The sequence below is a fragment of the Myotis davidii genome, unplaced genomic scaffold, assembly GCF_000327345.1.
Source record: "Myotis davidii unplaced genomic scaffold, ASM32734v1 scaffold162, whole genome shotgun sequence".
NCBI lineage: Eukaryota > Metazoa > Chordata > Mammalia > Chiroptera > Vespertilionidae > Myotis > Myotis davidii.
The window spans coordinates 4092017-4111341 of NW_006300036.1; the positions used below are offsets into that span (position 1 = coordinate 4092017).

A 19325-nucleotide genomic window follows, 5' to 3' on the forward strand; every position below is an offset into this window, starting at 1 on the left:
TATGCTTTCTTGGTGCACCCCCTAGTGGTCTTTGTGCGCAGTCTAGCAGGTTTGGCTCAGTGGATAGAGCATTGGCCCACAGACTGAAGGGTCCTGGGTTCGATTCCAGTCAAGGGCACATATCTGGGTTGCAGGCTCGATTCCCAGTCCTGGTCAGGGCACATGCAGGAGGCAACCAATCAATGCTTGTTTCTCTCTCTGATAGCCTCAGGCAAAGGCTAGATTAGCACCTCCCTAGAGGACAGAAGTTTTCCCACTGCAGACACAGCTGATTCTCACAGCCAGTTGGCCTGGAGGTCAAATCCCCCTAGTATTAACTACAACAATCAAGGCTTAACTATCAGACATATTTTAAAGCATTTTTATAACGACTAGTTTTCAACCTTTTTTCAACTTAATATATTATGAATAACTTTTCATGGCAGCAAGTATTCAGAAGGTTCCAAACCCAAATGCCTTCAGGAACAGACAAGAGATGTCAGCAAGTTAAGTGGGTGGAACAAGCAAGGTAACTGCCCTTGGTCTAAAAGGGCAGTTACTACTTAGCATGTCTTATCAGAATGCAATTTTTCAGAGGATGTTGAAAATTAGTATTTGTGGGAAATCTCCCCATTGTGTAAATGTTGGCAATTAATTCAAAGTTTTAAAAATACTCTGCAAGCATAATAATATGAATCTGTGGGCTAGTTTTGCCCTGTGTGCTGACAGTTTGCAACCTCTGATTAAGAATATAATTTGTAATGGCTGTCAAATGTCATGAGCATTGAATGCTTTTGATTTAGCCAAGTTGCCCTCCTATTTGCATGGAACCCAACAACTTTTATAATATGCCACATTCTCCAACTTCTCACCAACAACCTCCCACCACCACTCTCATCCACTCTGTTAGCTGCTACAGGGATTTGGGGGCGAGGGGGACGGGGAGGAGAGCGACTGGAAAAGGATTGGGACTTAATGTCAAGTGGAGGAGTTCTCTTTGCCAGCAGGTGTCTTGACATCCTGTGGCATTCATACCAGGAGGTTAAGATTTCAGTCAAATAGCACACTCATCTGAGCAGAAGATAGCCCCTGAAAGTTATCCAGCTCAGATAAGCAACAGAATTTTGAACATTTTCTATTCATACACAAGTATTGATTCTATATGCATTGAGAGAGCAATATTGTGCTTTCTTAAGTGTGTTTTTGAAAGAGAAAGAACTGGCAGGCATTTGGTTTCCACTTAAAAATAAGGCAAACGTGAATGAGTTTTATGTTTGCATGGTCATATACAAACCAGAAAGTCTTGTTAGCATACCAAAACTACCCTAATCTATATATATAAAAACCCAACAACCATTACAGCGGAACGACCAGAACGACTGGTGGCTATGATATGCACTGTGGCAGACAACCAGCCTGATCCAGGCCAGATCACCCCCAACACCCCAATCATGGTGGGGCCAGCCAGCAATTGCCTTGTTGGCAGAAATTTGGGGTCCAGGAACCTTGGAGGTGCTCGGTTTTGGGCAGCTGCAGGGGCAAGCTCTCCTTTGGCAGAAGTGGACCCAGGATCAGGGAGCCAGAGTTGGGGATGGGGTGGGGAGGCTTTCCCGGTGGATGGCCACAGCAGTCTCTATGGGCTGTGCACAGCACCCAGGCGTCTGGCCCCAGTTGGAGCTGTGGCAGGAATAGGGGCTGCGGGGCACAGGGGGCAGTGGCACACAGGAGCCAGGAGGCGTGAGGCCTGACCTGGGCTCTTACCCTGCCTGCTGGGCCCAGCAGCACCAGCAGGTGAGCCATGGTGTGCAGCAAGGTGCTGGGCCGCCCACCGGAGGGGAAGCAAGCCAGGAGGCAAGGTCCCACGCCAGCCAGAGCCCCGAGCACTGTGGGCGGGGCCAGAGATGGAAACCCTGGCAGAGTGGGCAGGGCTGCAGCCCCGAACCTTTTCAGCCTTGGCCTTGGAATTCTGCAGGCAACACATGTACTGGCTACCAGTGCGTCAGAGGTCAGCCCTGCTTCAAGGGAGAGGACATGGTGGAAAATGGCAAGGCTACAGGAGGGATAGGAAATGTTGTGGCCATCTCCGGGAAACACAGCTGCCACGGTCTTCAGTAACTATGAACAGATAATCTTTGGTCTCCATTCTACAGAAGAGGAAGCTGAGACTCAAAGAAGGGAGCCTTCCGCAACACCTCACCCGCTTCTCATACCTGAGTCTGTGCAGCATTGTTTTCATTGAAAATAGAGGATCCGAAATGTTTTAAGATCTTTGCTAGTTTGGGCAGGAAAGAATTTAGCACAGGAAATTGGTGCTTGGGAAATCATCAGAAAGCTGGAGGAGTGGGTATTAGGCTAGGCCCTCAGGAAAGACTCCCTGCCCAGTGGGAGGAGCTGCCCCCTCAGTCACAACTGAATTCCAGGACACTCTGGCACAACTGTGACCTGGGGTTCAGGAAACTGCTGCCTTCGCAAGTGCCCTCCAGTTCCTACAAAACAGGTCACTGGGCACTGCCTCTGCCACAACTGCCTGTGCACAGCCTGGATTCCGCTGCAGAAAACCTCCACATCTCTGCAAACATGGTGACCAGCAGCAAACATCCCACACTGCAGGACGATGCCTCTGCCCCACTTCTGCCTTCAAAATATTGTGCAAGCACATCCAATCGGCAGAAATGAATTCATATCCAGAAATCTAGCTGCAAAAGAGTTTGGGCAATTTCAGACTTTTGTCTAGGAGTGAGATCTTGCCAATGTACCTCATGTGCTTGGTATTGATAAAAATGGGGCCCAGCTGGTGGGGCTCAGTGGTTGAGCATCGATCTATGAACCAGGAGGTTATGATATGATACCCGGTCAGGTTTCAGGCTTGATCCTCAGTAGGGGCGTGTAGGAGGCAGCTGATCAATGATTCTCATCATTGATGTTTCTATCTATCTCTCCTTCTCCCTTCCTCTGATATCAATAAATATTTTTTAAAATGGGGTCATGCTGTATATATGTGTTATAACAAGTTTTTCACTTCATAGATCACTAATGTCTTTCCTGTTAAAACCGTACTTATAGAATATTATTTATTTATCATTCATTTTAATTGATTTCAGAAAGAAGAAGAAGAGAGAGAGAGAAAAACATTGTTCCGTTGTTTCCTGCACTCATTGGACTGGGTATTGAATCTGCAACCTGGGCATGTGCCCTGACTGGCAATCAATCCACCACTTTCTGGTTTATGGGACAATGCCATGCCAGTAATCTGACCCCAAATTCTAGCCTCCAGAACTGTGAGAAAAATACATTTCTGTTGTTTAGGTCACACAAATTTATGATATTTTCTTATGGCTGTCTGAGCTGACTAATCCTATTTAATAAAAACCCAGTGACTGAATAGCAGAATGATCAAATGACTGGAACAACTGCAGCCTCTCGCCCTGGCCGGCCCCGCCTCTGATCAGTCCCCATCAGAGTGGGCTGACTGGATCCCACCAGTGTATGAATTCATGCACCAGGCCTCTAGAATATTTATAAACACAGAAATAGTCATAGATACCTGTTAGTCCGGGTTCTTTTTGCCATGTCACAAGATGATGAAAATTTCTTTTCTTCTTTGCTGGCTTTCATGTTATTTGGCTCTAAAGATTTTTATAAACACAATTAACTGAAATGCTTCAGCATGATTTTCCTTTTTTTCTCTTTGATTCTTTTTTTTTTCTGGTTTGTGGAATTGGGTGATTCTTCTGCAAATATATGATCACTAGTTCCTTACAACAAATTAGTGCAAGTACATTTCTTCTTTTGATATTTTCTCTTTCAACTCTGCTTTTTAGCCAGCTTTTGAAAATAACTTAGCTGCTTAGCAGTGAAGGCATATCTAAAGCTTGCCAGGTAACTATATAGTTTAACAAGGTCAAATTCCAATTTAGCAAATTTGCATTCTGTCAAAACAAATTTTCTCTGTGGTTTCAACAAGAAATCCTTTAACTTTTCAAGAGATGGCTGCCCTGGGCCCCCTTTTGTGGTGGCTTATTATCAGAAATGGGGCAATTGTGCCTGAATTGGTTTTGAAACCTTTGAAAAAAATAGCTTGTGATTATTGGCCTAATAAAATATTAGCCTGAAGTATAAATGGTCTTAAATGTTGTAACTTTGAACTCTATTTGAAAAAAGATATTTGCTTTTCTAATGTATCTGTATTAACTGTATCTTTGGTAGGTTTACTGCTGTGGAACAGAATCCAGGGGTTCTGGCTGATTCATTCTATTCCCCAGTTTCCTCCAATCCCTGAAGAAGGCTATGATTATCCACCCACAGGGCGACGAAATGGACAAACTGGCATCTGTGTGACTTTCAAGTATAACCAGTATGAAGCCATAGGTAACATTAGTGTGTGCAAAAAGAGATAGCAATTTTGAAGAAGGGGCAATATTAATGTACTAGAGGCCTGGTGCATGAAATTCATGCATGGGTAGGGTCCTTAGGCCTGGCCGACAATCAAGGCCAATCAGGGCCTTCCAGATGCCGGCTGGGACCTTCCTTCATTCTGCGCTTCCCCCTGGTGGTCACCGCACATCATAGTGAGTGATAGAACTCCTGGTCGAACTCCTGAGGGGACACTTTGCATATTAGCCTTTTATATATAGATTTGGGCTATATGAATAAATTGGTCACTTCATTTGTTTCTCTATTCATAGATCTTCTGAAACCTACATTCTAATATTGGCTTTGCCATGGTGAGACCTGGGGAGGGCTCATTTACTAGAGCTAGACTGCTTTTTAAATATAGTTTCAAGATTTTTTAAAAAAAAGTACAGATCTCATGTTGCCTGTAGCCTGCCAATCTGACCCATCTGAGTCCCCAGATGATCTTCCTTTAAGGCCTCAAGCTCAAATGGTCCAATTAGTTGGCTTTGGAAAACTATGATAGATGAGGAGTAGGAGAAGGAACACCATTTTACCAATCACTTTTTACTGAGGTGGCTGCTACTAGTAAATAGCAGCAAAGAGTGACTTGCCTCTAGATAAAAGGCTTAGAAATATTTTCATCTTATGACAAGGATTTCTGAGCCAAATCAAACCCCAGTCTAACTAGTGGAGTTCATGTAATCATTAGACAGCCAAATAACATAAAGCTTAGGTGTGCACATCATGAATTGATCATTCCTGAAGCTGGAGATTAGAACATTGGTGCTCTCTCTCTCTCTCTCTCTCTCTCTCTCTATATATATATATATATATATATATAGCCTCCGATGCCAGATTGCCTGGGTTTACATAGCAACTCCATCAGTTACAAGCTTTATAACTATGGGCATGTGACATGAATTATCCATTAATTCACCTATAAAATGAGGATCATGATAAACGAACTTACCTAATAATAAGATTGCTATGAGGACTAATTAGTAAATCAACGTAATATTTGTAAAATAATGCCTGCAAAGTAGGAAATGCTGAATAGATGTCAATTATCTTAACTCAAAAGTTATTTGAAAGCTATTGGCTTAAAGAAGGGAATACTTTTGTTCTGTTTTTTAATTCACAAAAGATCTATAATATAACAAGACTTCCATTTGTATCTTAATTCTCAGATTTTCTTGATCTTTTTTTTTTTTTCAGACTCTCAGCTCTTGATCTGCAACCCAAACATTTATAGCTGTTCCATCCCGCAGGTCCAGCTCTTCAGGGACCCCTGCCCGGCACCTGGCCGCACTTCAGTCAGCCCAGGGACAAAACTTCCTCCATTTTGCAAAGTCTGATTCTTTTATTGATGGTATGAAAGACCATCATCAAACAATATGCTATATAACTCTGCTGTTGAACTCATTTGGGATTGTGTAAAGGAAATATTATGATTATTCAGGGGAAGAGAAGTACAAAACGGGGGGAAAGAACATTTTCAGACACAAGTATCATCTTAGTAATAATGATAATAACTTTTATTTGCATATTACTTTAGCATTTACAAAATGTTCTTCCATCCACTATCTCAATTATGTTGTTATTATTGTTATCTGTGACATCCACATATCAGAGATGAATGATGATTTTCATTCCTGAGGATATTTTCAGATACTTATCTAATTTAATAAAAGAGAAACATGCAAATTGACATACCTCCACTACACCCACCAGCCAATCAGGACCAAATATGCAAATTAACCCAACTAAGATGGCGGCAGCCACAGAGCTGGAGTGAGCAGGAGGCTTAGGTTCCCCCCGGCAATGGAGGAAGCCAAGCTTCCCGCCTGCCCTGCTGGCCCTGACCTCTGCTCAAGGCTTCAATTATAGAAGATAAATAAATCCTAGATACCTGCTCCTAGCCCAGGGCTGTGGTCAGCCTGAAAACGGCCATCAGCCTCTCACCCAGGCTGGCCAGGCACCCCAGTAGGGCCCCCCACCCTGAAGGGGCTGTGACCAGCCTGAAAACAGCCCTCAGCCCCTCACCCAGGCTGACCAAACCCCCATGGGGTGAGGGTACCTGCTGGGGAGCTTGGCCAGTCTGAAAACAGCCATCAGCCCCTCACCCAGGCTGGCTAGGCACCCCAGTGGGGGCCCCCACCTTGAAGTGGGTGTGGCCAGCCTGAAAACGGCCTCTAGTCCTATATAATAAAAGGTTAATATGAAAAACGAACGAACAGCGAAATGACTGGTCACATGATGCACACTGACCACCAGATGGCAGACACTTAATGCAGGAGCTTCCCCCTGGTGGTCAGTGTGCTCTCACAGGGGGAGTACAGCTGTGGTGGTGGGAGCCTCTTCCACCTCCGCTGCAGTGCTAAGGATGCCCGACTGCTGGCTTAGGCCCACTCCCCATGGGAAGCAGGCCTAAGCCAGCAGTCGGACATCCCTCAAGGGGTCCTGGACTGCCAGAGGGCACAGGCCGGGCTGAGGGACCCCCTGAATGCACGAATTTCATGCATCAGGCCTGTAGTCTAAGCATAAATACTAACCTAACTATCTTTCTCCTTATAAACTCTAGACATTTTTGCAGCCTGGATGGCTCAACAGTTGAAGACACACTTGCTTACCGAAACCTGGCAGAGAAAGAGACAAGAGCTTCCTTCAAACTGCTCCCTTCGTTACCATGTCTACAATATCAAAGCAATTAAGATATCTGGACAATCTTATTTCAGTTCTTATCAGGATCATGCTAAGTGGTGTGTTTCCCAAAAGGGCACCAAAAATCGCTGGACATGTATTGGAGACCTAAATCGCAGCCCATATCAAGCCTTCAGAAGTGGAGGATTCATTTGTACCCAGAATCAGCATATTTACCAAGCATTTCAAGGTTTAGTTTTGTATTATGAGAACTGTAACTAAACTTGATGAATGGACATATGTACTATTAATTTCAACATTGACAATGGATCTTCTCCCATTAGATTCCTTCTGTATATATTAAAGCCTGTGAATGTACTTAAAAATCCACATCTTGTCAAGCAAACACTTTTCTCCACATATTGTCAAGCAAAACACTTTATCTTCTAACTAGAGGCCCACTGCATGAAATTCATGAACTGGGGGTGGGGGGATCACTCAGCCCGGCCTATGCCCTCTCGCAGTCCAGGACATCCTCTTGCAGTCTGGGACCCCTAGCTCCTTACCACCCACCTACTCGCTGCTCCTAACTGCTTGGCTTACTGCTCCTTAGCACTGAACCAGAGGTGCGAGAGGCTCCCACCACTGCTGCTGCGCTCACCAGCCATGAGCCCGGCTTGTGGCTGAGCAGAGCTCCCCCTGTGGGAGCCCACTGACCACCAGGGGGCAGCTCCTGCATTGAGCGTCTGCTTCCTGGTGGTCAGTGTGCATCATAGGGACGGGTCATTCTGGTCTTTCCACCGTAACTGTCACTTAGGCTTTTATTATATAGATTGGTGGCAATTTACCTACTTTGCATTTATATTCTCTATACATAAACTATCATATATAACTAAAATGAGAATAAAAGAAAAAAACATTTGCTCCAGATTAGTCAACTCTCAATTGTTCATGGAGTGATTGGCAATCTTACAGATTAAATTTCATCTCCTTCACAGAGACTTCTCTGACTCTCCTGCCCACCTTTTTTTCTCAAGTGGGGAGGACAGAAACCTCTTTCTCTGTGTACTTCATACTATTTGCTCCTATAGCTCTTAATTTTCTTTCTCACTGGTTTATGGTTAAACTATATCATTCTTGCAGCTGCTACTTACTAACTATATGACCTTGGATCATACACTTGAACTCTCTGAGCCTTGGTTTTCTTATCTATGAAATGGATATAAGAAACCTAACACAGAGTTGACAATACTGTGGAATTTTAATCTGAATTTCCACACTCAGCAAGAAAAGACAAAAGAAAGTTTAGAATGAGTAGTATGGTTAAAAAAAATTTTAAATCAGATTAGGAGAAAGGAATGAAAAAGCACCTAAGTCTAGCCCATCAACTTAGGGGAAAAGAAGTGTATAACAAAGAAACCAGAACAAAATCTAATACTTTCAACTCCAGGATGCTTCATATTCTGTAATTCTTATTAATAAACATAGCTGTTATATAAATCAATAATAATAAATATATATTAAGTACTAATTGCTTCATAGAGTTTGAGATATGGTTCCTAACTTTAAGAAGTTTACAACCTAGCAAAAACCTAGTAATCACATCAGGAAGGATTGCAGAATAACTTGTTTCTTTTTTATTTGCACTTTGTTATTAAGACTTACTAATTATAAATACTAACTTCACTAACTTTCTCCATATAAACTCTAGACATCTTTGCAGCGTGGATGGCTAAACAGTTGAAGACACATTTGCTTACCGAAACCTGGCAGCGAAAGAGACAAGAGCTTCCTTCAAACTGCTCCCTTCCTTACCTGTCTACAATGTCAAAGCAATTATGATATCTGGACAATATTATCATCATCATCATCATTATTATTATTATTATTATCATCATTACTTAGTAGTGTCCTTGCCTGTGCCTTAGCATTGACAGCTGGTAGCCTTGAACACCAGAAAAACAGTCCTGGTTCTGCGGTCCAAGTTTCTTAGGCTTGTTACCATTTCCATTGCCAAGAACACTGTTCTGATCAGACATAACTATCCTTTTCCAACTTCATGGCTTCCACCAAAATTGACATCCTAGTATTCTGAAGGAATTAACCTAACAGCTTCCAAAGTGTCTCTTTTGTCCTCATGAACTAAGTCACTTTTTCTGTAAAATGTGGCTTTGACCTTGATGTTGAAGACTTAACTTATCCCCATCCACACAGAGAGGGTTATTACTTCCCTCCCTACTAGTGAGAAAAATGAACCCCATTAACATTTCCAGTGTCCCTTGAGAGGTATAGAGGCTCAGTATTATCATGTGGCATTTGCTATTTTTTTTAAAAACTGCATGTCTCTCACTTAGACAGCACTTTTATTTTTTATACCTACACTAGAGGCCCGATGCACAAAATTTGTGCAAGAGTAGGCATTCCTTCCCCTGGCTACCAGCACCAGCTTCTTCTGGCACCCAGGACCCAGGCTTCCCTCGCAGCCCTGGCTTCAGAAGGTCATCTGATCTAATTAGCATATTATGCTTTTATTATCATAGATAGTCCCAGTAGTTCAAGGATACCAAATACTTGGGAGGAAAAAAAATACATATCTTGGTCTTGGAAGTTCCCTGTGGTGGAGCTTAGAGGCAGTCACAATAAATGAAAGTGAGCTAGCATTGCTGCCTTTCTCAACATATGCCCAAGAATGCCACCCAATTATGATGATTCCTGTGGGGAGACTGAAATATGTCTTTAGGAGAATGACATTATTGGAAGGCAACTGAAATATATGAGAATATGGAGGAGGTTTTTGTTGATTCTCTTTGAGTGAAATGGGAGGATTTGGGAGAGATCAATTAATGGAATTTAAGTTCTAAACGACGGTTTAAAATAAGCACTAGAATGAAAGACTCATATCTAAGATGGGAGTATATCTTACAAAGAAGTATAGGATGTGTTTGGCTGTAAACAACTTTGTGATAGTGGAGAAAAAATAAAAATAAAAAAACCACAACCTATGGCACTAAATAGAGAAGAGGAAGGCAGTTCTAATATGAAAATCCCAAATCATTTTTGCTGTGCCCCATACCTGTCTTAGAAAAACTATTTTCCACAATCTGTTGGTATCCTCCAACTCCAGCTCCAAATAACTGGACTAAGAGTTGGCCTGTGACACCAAAGAAATTAAGCCATAGGCCAAGCCAAGGCAATCAGATTTGAGAGTGAGTTTAAAGCAGGTGTGCCAACACTGAGTTTTGAGGATAGGGAACTGCATCTGGAGGGTCGTGTCCATTGAAGATAACATCACCATTTTCTGCCTTGTGCACCGTAAAGCAGAGGATGCCGGGCTGCAAAGGCTGGAGAATGGTGCAAACGTACCACAAGATTAAAGGAGCACAGAGAGAGTGATATCAGTTCCCAACTTAGTTCCTTGTAGAGCCCAGTTATTCTCCCTGGTCACATAGTCTATGACATACCCCTATATCCTTTCATCAAATGCCTCATTTTAAGTTTAAGTTAACTTGAGTAGGTTCCTGTTTCTTGCAAGCAAACAATTCTTCTCTAAATCACGTAGACACAAGAATAACTATGTGAATGTAGTACCAAATCATCTCAATTGGAATAATAATTGAGAAATGGGTCATAGACAATTCTCACAATTTCACAATCTCAGGTGTTATACATGCCAACACAGAATATCGATTATTCTGTGTTCGTATGTAAAATGGGAAGTAAACTTGAAATTGTAGAATGGAATAATAAATATGCTTCATATGAAGCATTTTGTGGGATACAATAAGAAAGAATAATGAGCCCTAGCTGGTTTGGCTTAGTGGATAGAGCGTCCCAAGTTTGATTCTGGTCAAAGGCTTGATCCCCAGTAGAGGGCATGCAGGAGGCAGCTGATCAATGATTCTCTCTCATCATTGATGTTTCTATCTCTCTCTCCTTCTCCCATCCTCTCTAAAGTTAATAAAAAAATAATTAAAAAAAGAAAGAATAATGATAGAGATTCAAATATTCAGACATTTACTAAGGGTTTTATTCAACCAAAATAATTATTTATTAACTTTTGACTTAATATACTGACAATTTCATTTCCCAAAGAGTAGATGAAATGACCAGACCTTGAGATTTGCAAATGAGATGAAATGAAAGTAATAGTGCCCTGAAGAAAAAGATCCCAGGATGATTAGTATGGAAAGAAAAGTTGAATGTAGTCCAAGTTTTAAAAGTCTGAGATTGAGATACAAAAGAAAATATGATTCCATGGCAGAAGACTCTTAAAAGGAATGCAGTTCAAGAGGTTAAGAAGTTATCAAAAATAAAATTTTGACTATATGACTTCTCTCTGAGAAAGAAAAAGAGAAAAAGGTCTACAGAAAGCATTGTAACTATATAGCCTATTTTCTCACAAGCGCATATATCACTTAGGTGCATACAAAGCATGGGAGGAAAAGGCCAATGAACAGAGAAGAGTAAAAGAATGGCATCAACCTCTATAAAGAATTATGTGAAACCACGAAGTTATTTGTTACAAAAAATGTGGTTAACAAAAAATATTCATATTTATTTTGGATCAAGATTACATTAGAATTAATAGTAGTTTGTAAATACCTAAAAAAGTCTTTTCAGTAAAGATGAATGGTATTCAAACTGAAAAGGTATGGAAAAAAATGGTCTGAGACAACAAAATCAAGGCCACTGTAATGTAATTTTAAAAGATCACTCAGCTCCATCCAGTGAGTTTATGTTTCCAGGCCCAATCTTTTATAGTGAAAACTACTGAAAGACCAGAAATCTTTGAGAAAACATGGAAGACAGACAAATACCATTTCAATTTTCAAAACTAGAAGATCTGTTCTTCAGTGTAATCCCCAGCATGATTTTTTGGTGGATCTTTAAAAGGCCAGATTGCAAACCCTTGGAAAATGATCAACTAGACCATCTGAAGGTGTCAGCATGAACCAGGTTCTCAAAGAATTAGGCATCTCTGACTACCTCACTTCTTTTTTGGACAAGAGTTACAAGACTGGTTGATCATAAAATTGTAGTATCCTTGGACTGCAACAGAATGAAGCTCTCTCTTGATATCCTTATCGTCAAGATAATAACTTGGGGTGAATTTGAGTACAGTCCAATTAATTTTATGCATTATCCAAAGAGTAGTGATAGTGTCAACTTGAAAGGAGGTTCTTGGTATCATACCAAAGTGCTCAAGCATTTTTCCCAATTTAATCCATCAAGCATACTCTAGACTAGACACTGTGTGAGTAAAAGAATCAACACTGAACAAGACAGACAGTCTCTGCTCTTACAGATCTTATATTTGCTCCATAAACATTTTTATATGACTTTGGTGAGTATTCAGAAGATATATTTATTAAATTTGTATATGCTAAGCAGGTAAGAGGAATATCAAATTCAGCAGATGATGAAATTGCATCCCAAGGAAATTTGAAAGGCTAGTGTCATGGGTTAAGCCAAGTAATAGTAAATATAAGGATAAGTGTAATAATCTTCCCTTAAATCCACAACAACAACAACCCACAATGGCCATCACAGAAGTATAAGTTGAGAGGAAATATAGTTTAGCAGCAAATGATGTATAAAATGATCCAGAGATTTTGGCAGAAAACTCAATATGACTAAATAGTTTAATTGACTGAAAAAATTAAAAAAGAAGTTAATGCAATCTTGAGATATATGACTAGAATGTATATTAGGAAGTAAGAAAATAGATATATTCTATCTTGTGTTAGTGGCCTAGGTACCACCTTTATGAGGAACATAGAAAGAGTGGAGGTTGTATAGAAGAAATTGGCCTGAATACTGATGGCTCTTGAGACAGGAGAAGGAGCAGTAGAAATAAATGAAAATGTCTATTTCTGAAAGGTCTTATTGGGGACAGGGTAGATATCTTCAAAAATATAAAAGACTATTCTAGAGAGGTAAGATACAAGAATGAAAACAGAGTGATCTATATTTAGTTCAAACTAACTACAAACTGTGTTTGTTGTCAAACCTCTTGCTATGGCCTATGATGCACCCTAGACTCCCTCTCCAGCTGTTCTCCCAGATCTCCCCAGACAGTTACTACACTTCACCCACTGCCATTCTTCTTGATCCTCAAACTCACCAAACCCAACCCCACCTCACAGTCATGTGCTTACTATTCTGCTGTCTGAAAAACTTTTCTCCCAGCTATGTACATGACTGACCTTTTCTCATCATTAAGTCCCTCAACAATTAAGTAATTTCTTATGAGAGGCCTTTCCTGATCACCCTACCAAAATTAGCATCTCCGGTCACTTTCAAACACAACACCCCATCTTATTTTATTTTAGCCTTTCCTACTCATTATATAATACTAGAGGCCCAGTGCATGGATTCGTGCACATTGAAAGGAAATTAATTAGAAGGTGGCTGGTGGGGCACGACTGGGCAAGATGGGCTGGAAATGCCCTGAAGCCAATCTCCTGTGGTCCTTCCCCTGCTGGCCTCACCTGGGGCAGCTCTGGGTCTCAAAGGACATCTGCAAGGTGAGCAGGGTCCCTCTTGCAGGTGGGGTACCTCAGTCTGGCCTGTGGGGATTGGGCCAAAACTGGCAGTCCGACAAAGTTGCTGTTGCTCAGCAGCTCCTGCCTTGAGCATCTGCCCCCTGGTGGTCATTGCATGTCACAGCTACCAGCTGGTTGGCCAGTCAGCTGGTCTCTTAGGCTTTTATATAGAGAGATTTTCTTCATGACAGATCATGGATTTTTGTGTTCTGTTCATTGTCAAATAACCCAGGTCCTAGCAGAATGCCTGGAATATCAGGTGTTCAGTGAATATTGGCTGAGTGAATGAATGAATGAACATAAAAGATGGCAAGATCTGCTCAGATACATGTTTCAGTGAAGAGCAAAATGTCATTGGACATTGGACATTTGTGTGCCCAAAATGTCATTGGTGCGGTCGAGAGGATTCACACATAAATCAAAAAGCAGGACTGGATATCTTAAAGTCTTTTTCAACACTGAAATTCTATAATAAGCACTAAATTGTGGGATGTATTATAATGACACTATTGGTCCAGAGAGGGATAATTAATGAAGAACAGTTAAGTCTTCATTGAAGAGGTGGAAAATCAAGGGCTCTTCAAGGATGGCCAGAGTTGGAATGGGAGGAAAGATGTTCCAGGAGAAAGCAATATTGTGAGCAAAGTCTCAGAGGTAGACCTGAGGAGCACATGAGAAAGAGACAATTGTAAGGATGAGGCTTGACTAAAGGAGAGGTTGTGCTTTGGGAATTTAAGAAAATGAGACAGGGCAGGTAGAGTAGGAATACAATGTGAGGTGGGACCTTAAAGCCAAGCTATGAGTTAAACTCAATGGTATTCTTGAGGAGATAGATGAACACCACAAGAGAGGCAATAATTTAAGAGAAGTTAGACTATGACAGAGTCTACCAGTGGTTCTCAACCTTCCTAATGCCGCCATCCTTTATACAGTTTCTCATGTTGTGGTGACCCCCAATTTCACTGTTACAAATTGAACATAATTAAAGCATAGTGATTAATCACAAAAGCAATATGTAATTATATATGTGTTTTCCAATGGTCTTAGGCGACCCCTGTGAAAGGGTCGTTTGACCCCCAAAGGGGTCACGACCCACAGGTTGAGAACTGCTGGTAAGCCTTGTAATCAGTTTGGACTAAATGATGTCCTTTCAGCTCTAAAACAATTTATTTTTTCTATTTTATTCCATTTGAGGAGGATCTGATGATAATCCTGATGTGAGATATGATGTCCTGGCAGAAAATTATAACAAGTGAAACATGAAAAGGTAAATGTGAGAGATAATGTTTTTTAAAAGCTGTGAAGATTTTATGCCTAAATTAATAATAACTATAGTTATTTCCATAATGGGTACCTGACATATAATAGGTACTCAATAAACATTTGCTTGCCACCATAAAAAGGTCCTATTACTGAACATTGGCAAGATATCTATGAGCCTTTGTGTAAGAATGACAATGGATTTACATATGTCTGTCACTCAGTGTCCTGCAGGTAGCTGGCTGACTATGGTTACATGGAAAAGATGCCCTCTATTGTAAACAGATGCCTTCTATGACCTTTATGACTGAGGCCTTATGAGAATCATTCTCCACCCAGACCAGTTGTTATAACCTTACATGACCAAACCAGACCTATATGAGGCAGCATCATAAAGGGATTAAAATGATTTTTTATCCATCTTTCCAGCACTTATACATTCAATGAATGGAGTCCTTTTTAATTAATTACTTTAAAAGCCCATCCTTTAGTCTCATTCTTCCCACCCACCCTGACACTTCTCTTTAAAAAAAACTTTCAGCCATACAATAAAAATGTCTCATCATTGTAGGCAGTGGCCCATGCCATGTAACTCTCTGCCAGATCTCTAAGGTATCAACACAGCTCCCCACGGTAGGCAGTGATGGTTAAAGATCTGGATCCAGCTGTCCCTGGCCCCATTTCACTTCCTCTTACTTGTTAACTGGCCTCTCTTTCCACTTGACTTATTACTAAGATTTCTTGATTTTTGTTGTGTTTTTTTCCTCAGATTTTTTGCAACATTCCTTAAAGGAAATGTTTAATGCACTAGTTTTATTTGAATGAATTCAGTGTGCCATCCCATGAGAGCCCAGCTGACTTTGGAGGAGGGAGCAGAGTACAGCATAACAGCTCTGTGTAACAGTATAACAGGCTGGGTTTGAAAGCTGGCTCTGCCGACCTTGAGCAAATTACAAGCTGTGTGCCCTTGAACAAATTATTTAACCTCTCTAAACAATTTTCTACACTGAAAAACAAGAATGATAATAATAGGATAAGATAATCTATGTAAAAACACTTCGTGCCCAACACATAAAAATGTTCCCTTATCTTCCATTTTAAATGATCAGAACAATAATAAATATTAACTAGATTAATTAATCTTCTTAATTCAAAGGTTGAGGGAAAAGTAAATGCTCTATATGCACCATGTTCTAGCAACTGCTCAATTCTGTGAAGAATCAATCTAACAGATCGGTGTAACGAAAGCAAAGGAGCCGGGCATGCGTTTGAGTTGTTCCCTTTCTCCATGGTGATAGTGCTTCCTCAGTAACAAATAGACAAATATAGAAAAGCCAGTCATTTTTTGCTTTATCTCATACTTGAGGACTCAAGAGGAAATGAGTGAAAGACATATTCTCAAGAGAAGAGGAAGGTACAGGCATAAGCCTTGCAAACATGCATGAGAGTTCTTTGCAAATGCTTTCAGTACAACATTAACAAGCTGACTAAAGGGGAAGGGCGCTGCTGCCATTGTTTGCAGAGCAAACAGGCGTGAGGCCATTGAGGAGAGCAGGGCTTTGGGGTTTAAATTCCAGTTCTGCTACTTTCCCTGCGGCCTCAAGCAATGTGCTCAAGCCCTCAACACCTCGATTTCCTCATTTGTAAAATGGAGAAATTAAGAAAAATAATATATGTAAAGTTCTTACACAGGAAGCAGGCAGTGTATACGGGATCACTACTCCCTTGGAGCAATGCTAATGAAATAAAATTGTGTGTTGTGATGAGGGTTTCTCGGCTGCATCATCTGAAGTGTACATGGTGCTTTGGTACAAAGGAGGACTTTGGATCTGAATAGGAGGCAGGCAGGTGTTCAATAAATATTTGATCATTTGTTTTGGCTTTCATGGAAGCACCTTGTGTACCTCATACGTGGGTTAGGATCTTCTTCATAACCTTTGTAGGTAGGGAAGCTACCAGCTTCTTAGATTTGCAACATCCTCACCTAATCCCAGGATCCTGTCTATTTCATTCACCACTGTTTTCTTTCATTTCCTAGAGCAGTGATGGCGAACCTTTTGAGCTCGGCGTGTCAGCATTTTGAAAAATCCTAACTTAACTCTGGTGCCGTGTCACATATAGAAATTTCTTGATATTTGCAACCATAGTAAAACAAAGACTTATATTTTTGATATTTATTATATATATTTAAATGCCATTTAACAAACAAAAATGAACCAAAAAAATGAGTTCGCGTGTCACCTCTGACATGCGTGTCATAGGTTCACCATCACTGTTCTAGAGTCTCAGAAAGTTTCCAGTAGTTTTGCAGGAGACCTATCATGGGAGGAAATCTTGTTGATATTTGGACTGTGTTTAAGCTTTCACTATGTGTAATCATCCCTCTATGGTTGGGAGCTATTTCAAACAAAATTGAGGGAAGAAGAGTAATTTAGATGAGTGTCCTAAGCAATAGATAGAAATCAATGTTATATATCTATAACCTTCTGAAAAAGGGGCTGTCTCCCTTTTTATTTTCTTTTGTGTAAGAAGATTGTTAGGCCACTGATTCATGAGGGGGTGGGAGCTGTGGACTTTGGGGGCAGGGTCAGTCTGAGCAACTTTGGGTCAGCCAAATAACTGGAGTGTCAGGGGTGGTTTGGGGGGGGAGGTTCTTTAGAAAAGGAGGCAAAGCAAGAAAATAGGAATTCCACCCTTTGGTGCATATATTATTGGGGAGAAATATATAAATCAATTTTGAAATAACTTTATCTCATAGATTAATGTTTTGTATTTCTTTCATATTTTTAACATAATTTTAAAATATGTTTAAAATATATTTTTAACTTTTTAAAATATATTTTTAATTTTAAAAAGAAATATATGTTCACTAGAGAATATTGAAATATACAGATAAGGAAAATAATGAAAATTCAAAGTACTTTGCAAAAAAGCAGATCAGTGGCTGCCTGGAGCTGGAGGTTGGGGGAAGTAGAATTGATTAATAGGGGCATGAAGAAACTTTTGAGGGGAGATGCAAGTGTTTTGTCTTGATTGTGGTGATGATTACAAATATGTATACATTGTCAAAATTCATAGTACTGTATACTTAAATGGGTTACAGCATTTCACTGCATGTAAATTATACCACTCTAAAGCCAAATGATACTTTTCGAAGTAATTTCTGTCATTACCCATACAAAACTACTGTTAATACTCTTGTATGCATTTTTCAAATGATTTTTTATGTGTTTACTAGAGGCCTGGTGCACGAAATTCATGCGGGGGAGGGGGTCTCTCAGCCTGGCCTGCACCCTCTCCAATCTGGGACTCCTGTAGGATTGGGTCTAAACCAGTAGTCAGACATCCCTCTCGCAATCCGGGACTGCTGGCTCCTAACCGCTCACCTGCCTGCCTGCCTGATCGCCCCTAACTGCCTCTGTCTCCACCCCCCACCTAAGCCGCAGTCTGGCCTCCCTCTGCGGGAGGTGATCTGGAGGACCAGGGGAAGGCGCCTCCCCCATTACCCCACTGCTGCTGCCACTGCTGGCCTGAGCCTGGGCCCTTTGCAGCCGCTGTGGCTTTGTCTGGAAGATCTCCACCCTAATTAGCATATTACCCTTTTATTAGTATAGAATGTATACACATATTTGTTTACGTGAAAAAAAATGACATCATTTTTTTTATCAAATGTAACTGGGTTTTGTTTTTTTTTCAATTTCTATTTTTTACTCTCTTGCCTAGAAGTAGATTTTACCACTATAACCAACTGCTCCACAAAGCTTATTACATAACACTCAAGCAGGGGGAACTTGCTTTGAGGAGAGAGAAATAGGAAGCTATTTTGACTTTAACAGCCTCCATAATCTCATTGTTGATGATTTCACAATCACTGCACATTTACTAGGCAGGGTCTTACTATATAAATGTTGGATAACATTTGCTATCAAATTTTAATGGCCACTGAGTGCTGAGAAACCCACAAGCAGTGGCTGCCAACACTCTTGATCACATCACATCTGCCTCTGAGAATGTGACGCTATCTATATGTGTGTGCCTGATGTACAGCTACAAAGCTCTTTGCACCTAGACTAGAGTTTTACCAGACACTTGAAAGAAAGAGGACAACAGAAAATTCTGACTGCTTCCTTCAGAGGCAAAGATATCATTTTCCAGAAGTAATATTAAGGGAGGCAAAACTTTACCTCTATCCTCTTAGAGTCTCTTGCCAGGTCTAAGAATAAAACTGATGTAAGAAAAAGTAACAGGATAAAATCATACAAACTTTATTTAATACTAGTCGCCTGGTGCACGAAATTTGTGCACGGGGGCAGGGGGCATCCCTCAGCCCGGCCTGCACCCTCTCCAATCTTGGACCCCTCAGGGGATGTCCTACTGCCAGGTCAGACATCACTCTCACAGTCCAGGACTGCTGGCTCCCAACTGCTCACCTGCCTACCTGCTTGATTGCCCCTAAACGCTTCTGCCTGCCAGCCTGATCACCCCCTAACTGCCCTCCCCTGCCAG

At 41.0% G+C, this 19325-nt stretch overlaps 1 protein-coding gene across 1 annotated transcript in view; it reads left to right on the plus strand.

The window, feature by feature from the left end:
• The window catches only part of DNASE2B (deoxyribonuclease II beta), a 16686-nt gene extending 9282 nt beyond the window's left edge, over positions 1–7404 (plus strand). The window contains 4 exon segments of the mRNA XM_006776245.2: positions 4186–4347; positions 5590–5638; positions 5640–5743; positions 6956–7404. Of these exon segments, the coding sequence (XP_006776308.1) occupies positions 4186–4347; positions 5590–5638; positions 5640–5743; positions 6956–7296 (656 nt within the window). The 3' untranslated portion in view covers positions 7297–7404.
• Positions 7405–19325: the final 11921 nt, after the last annotated feature.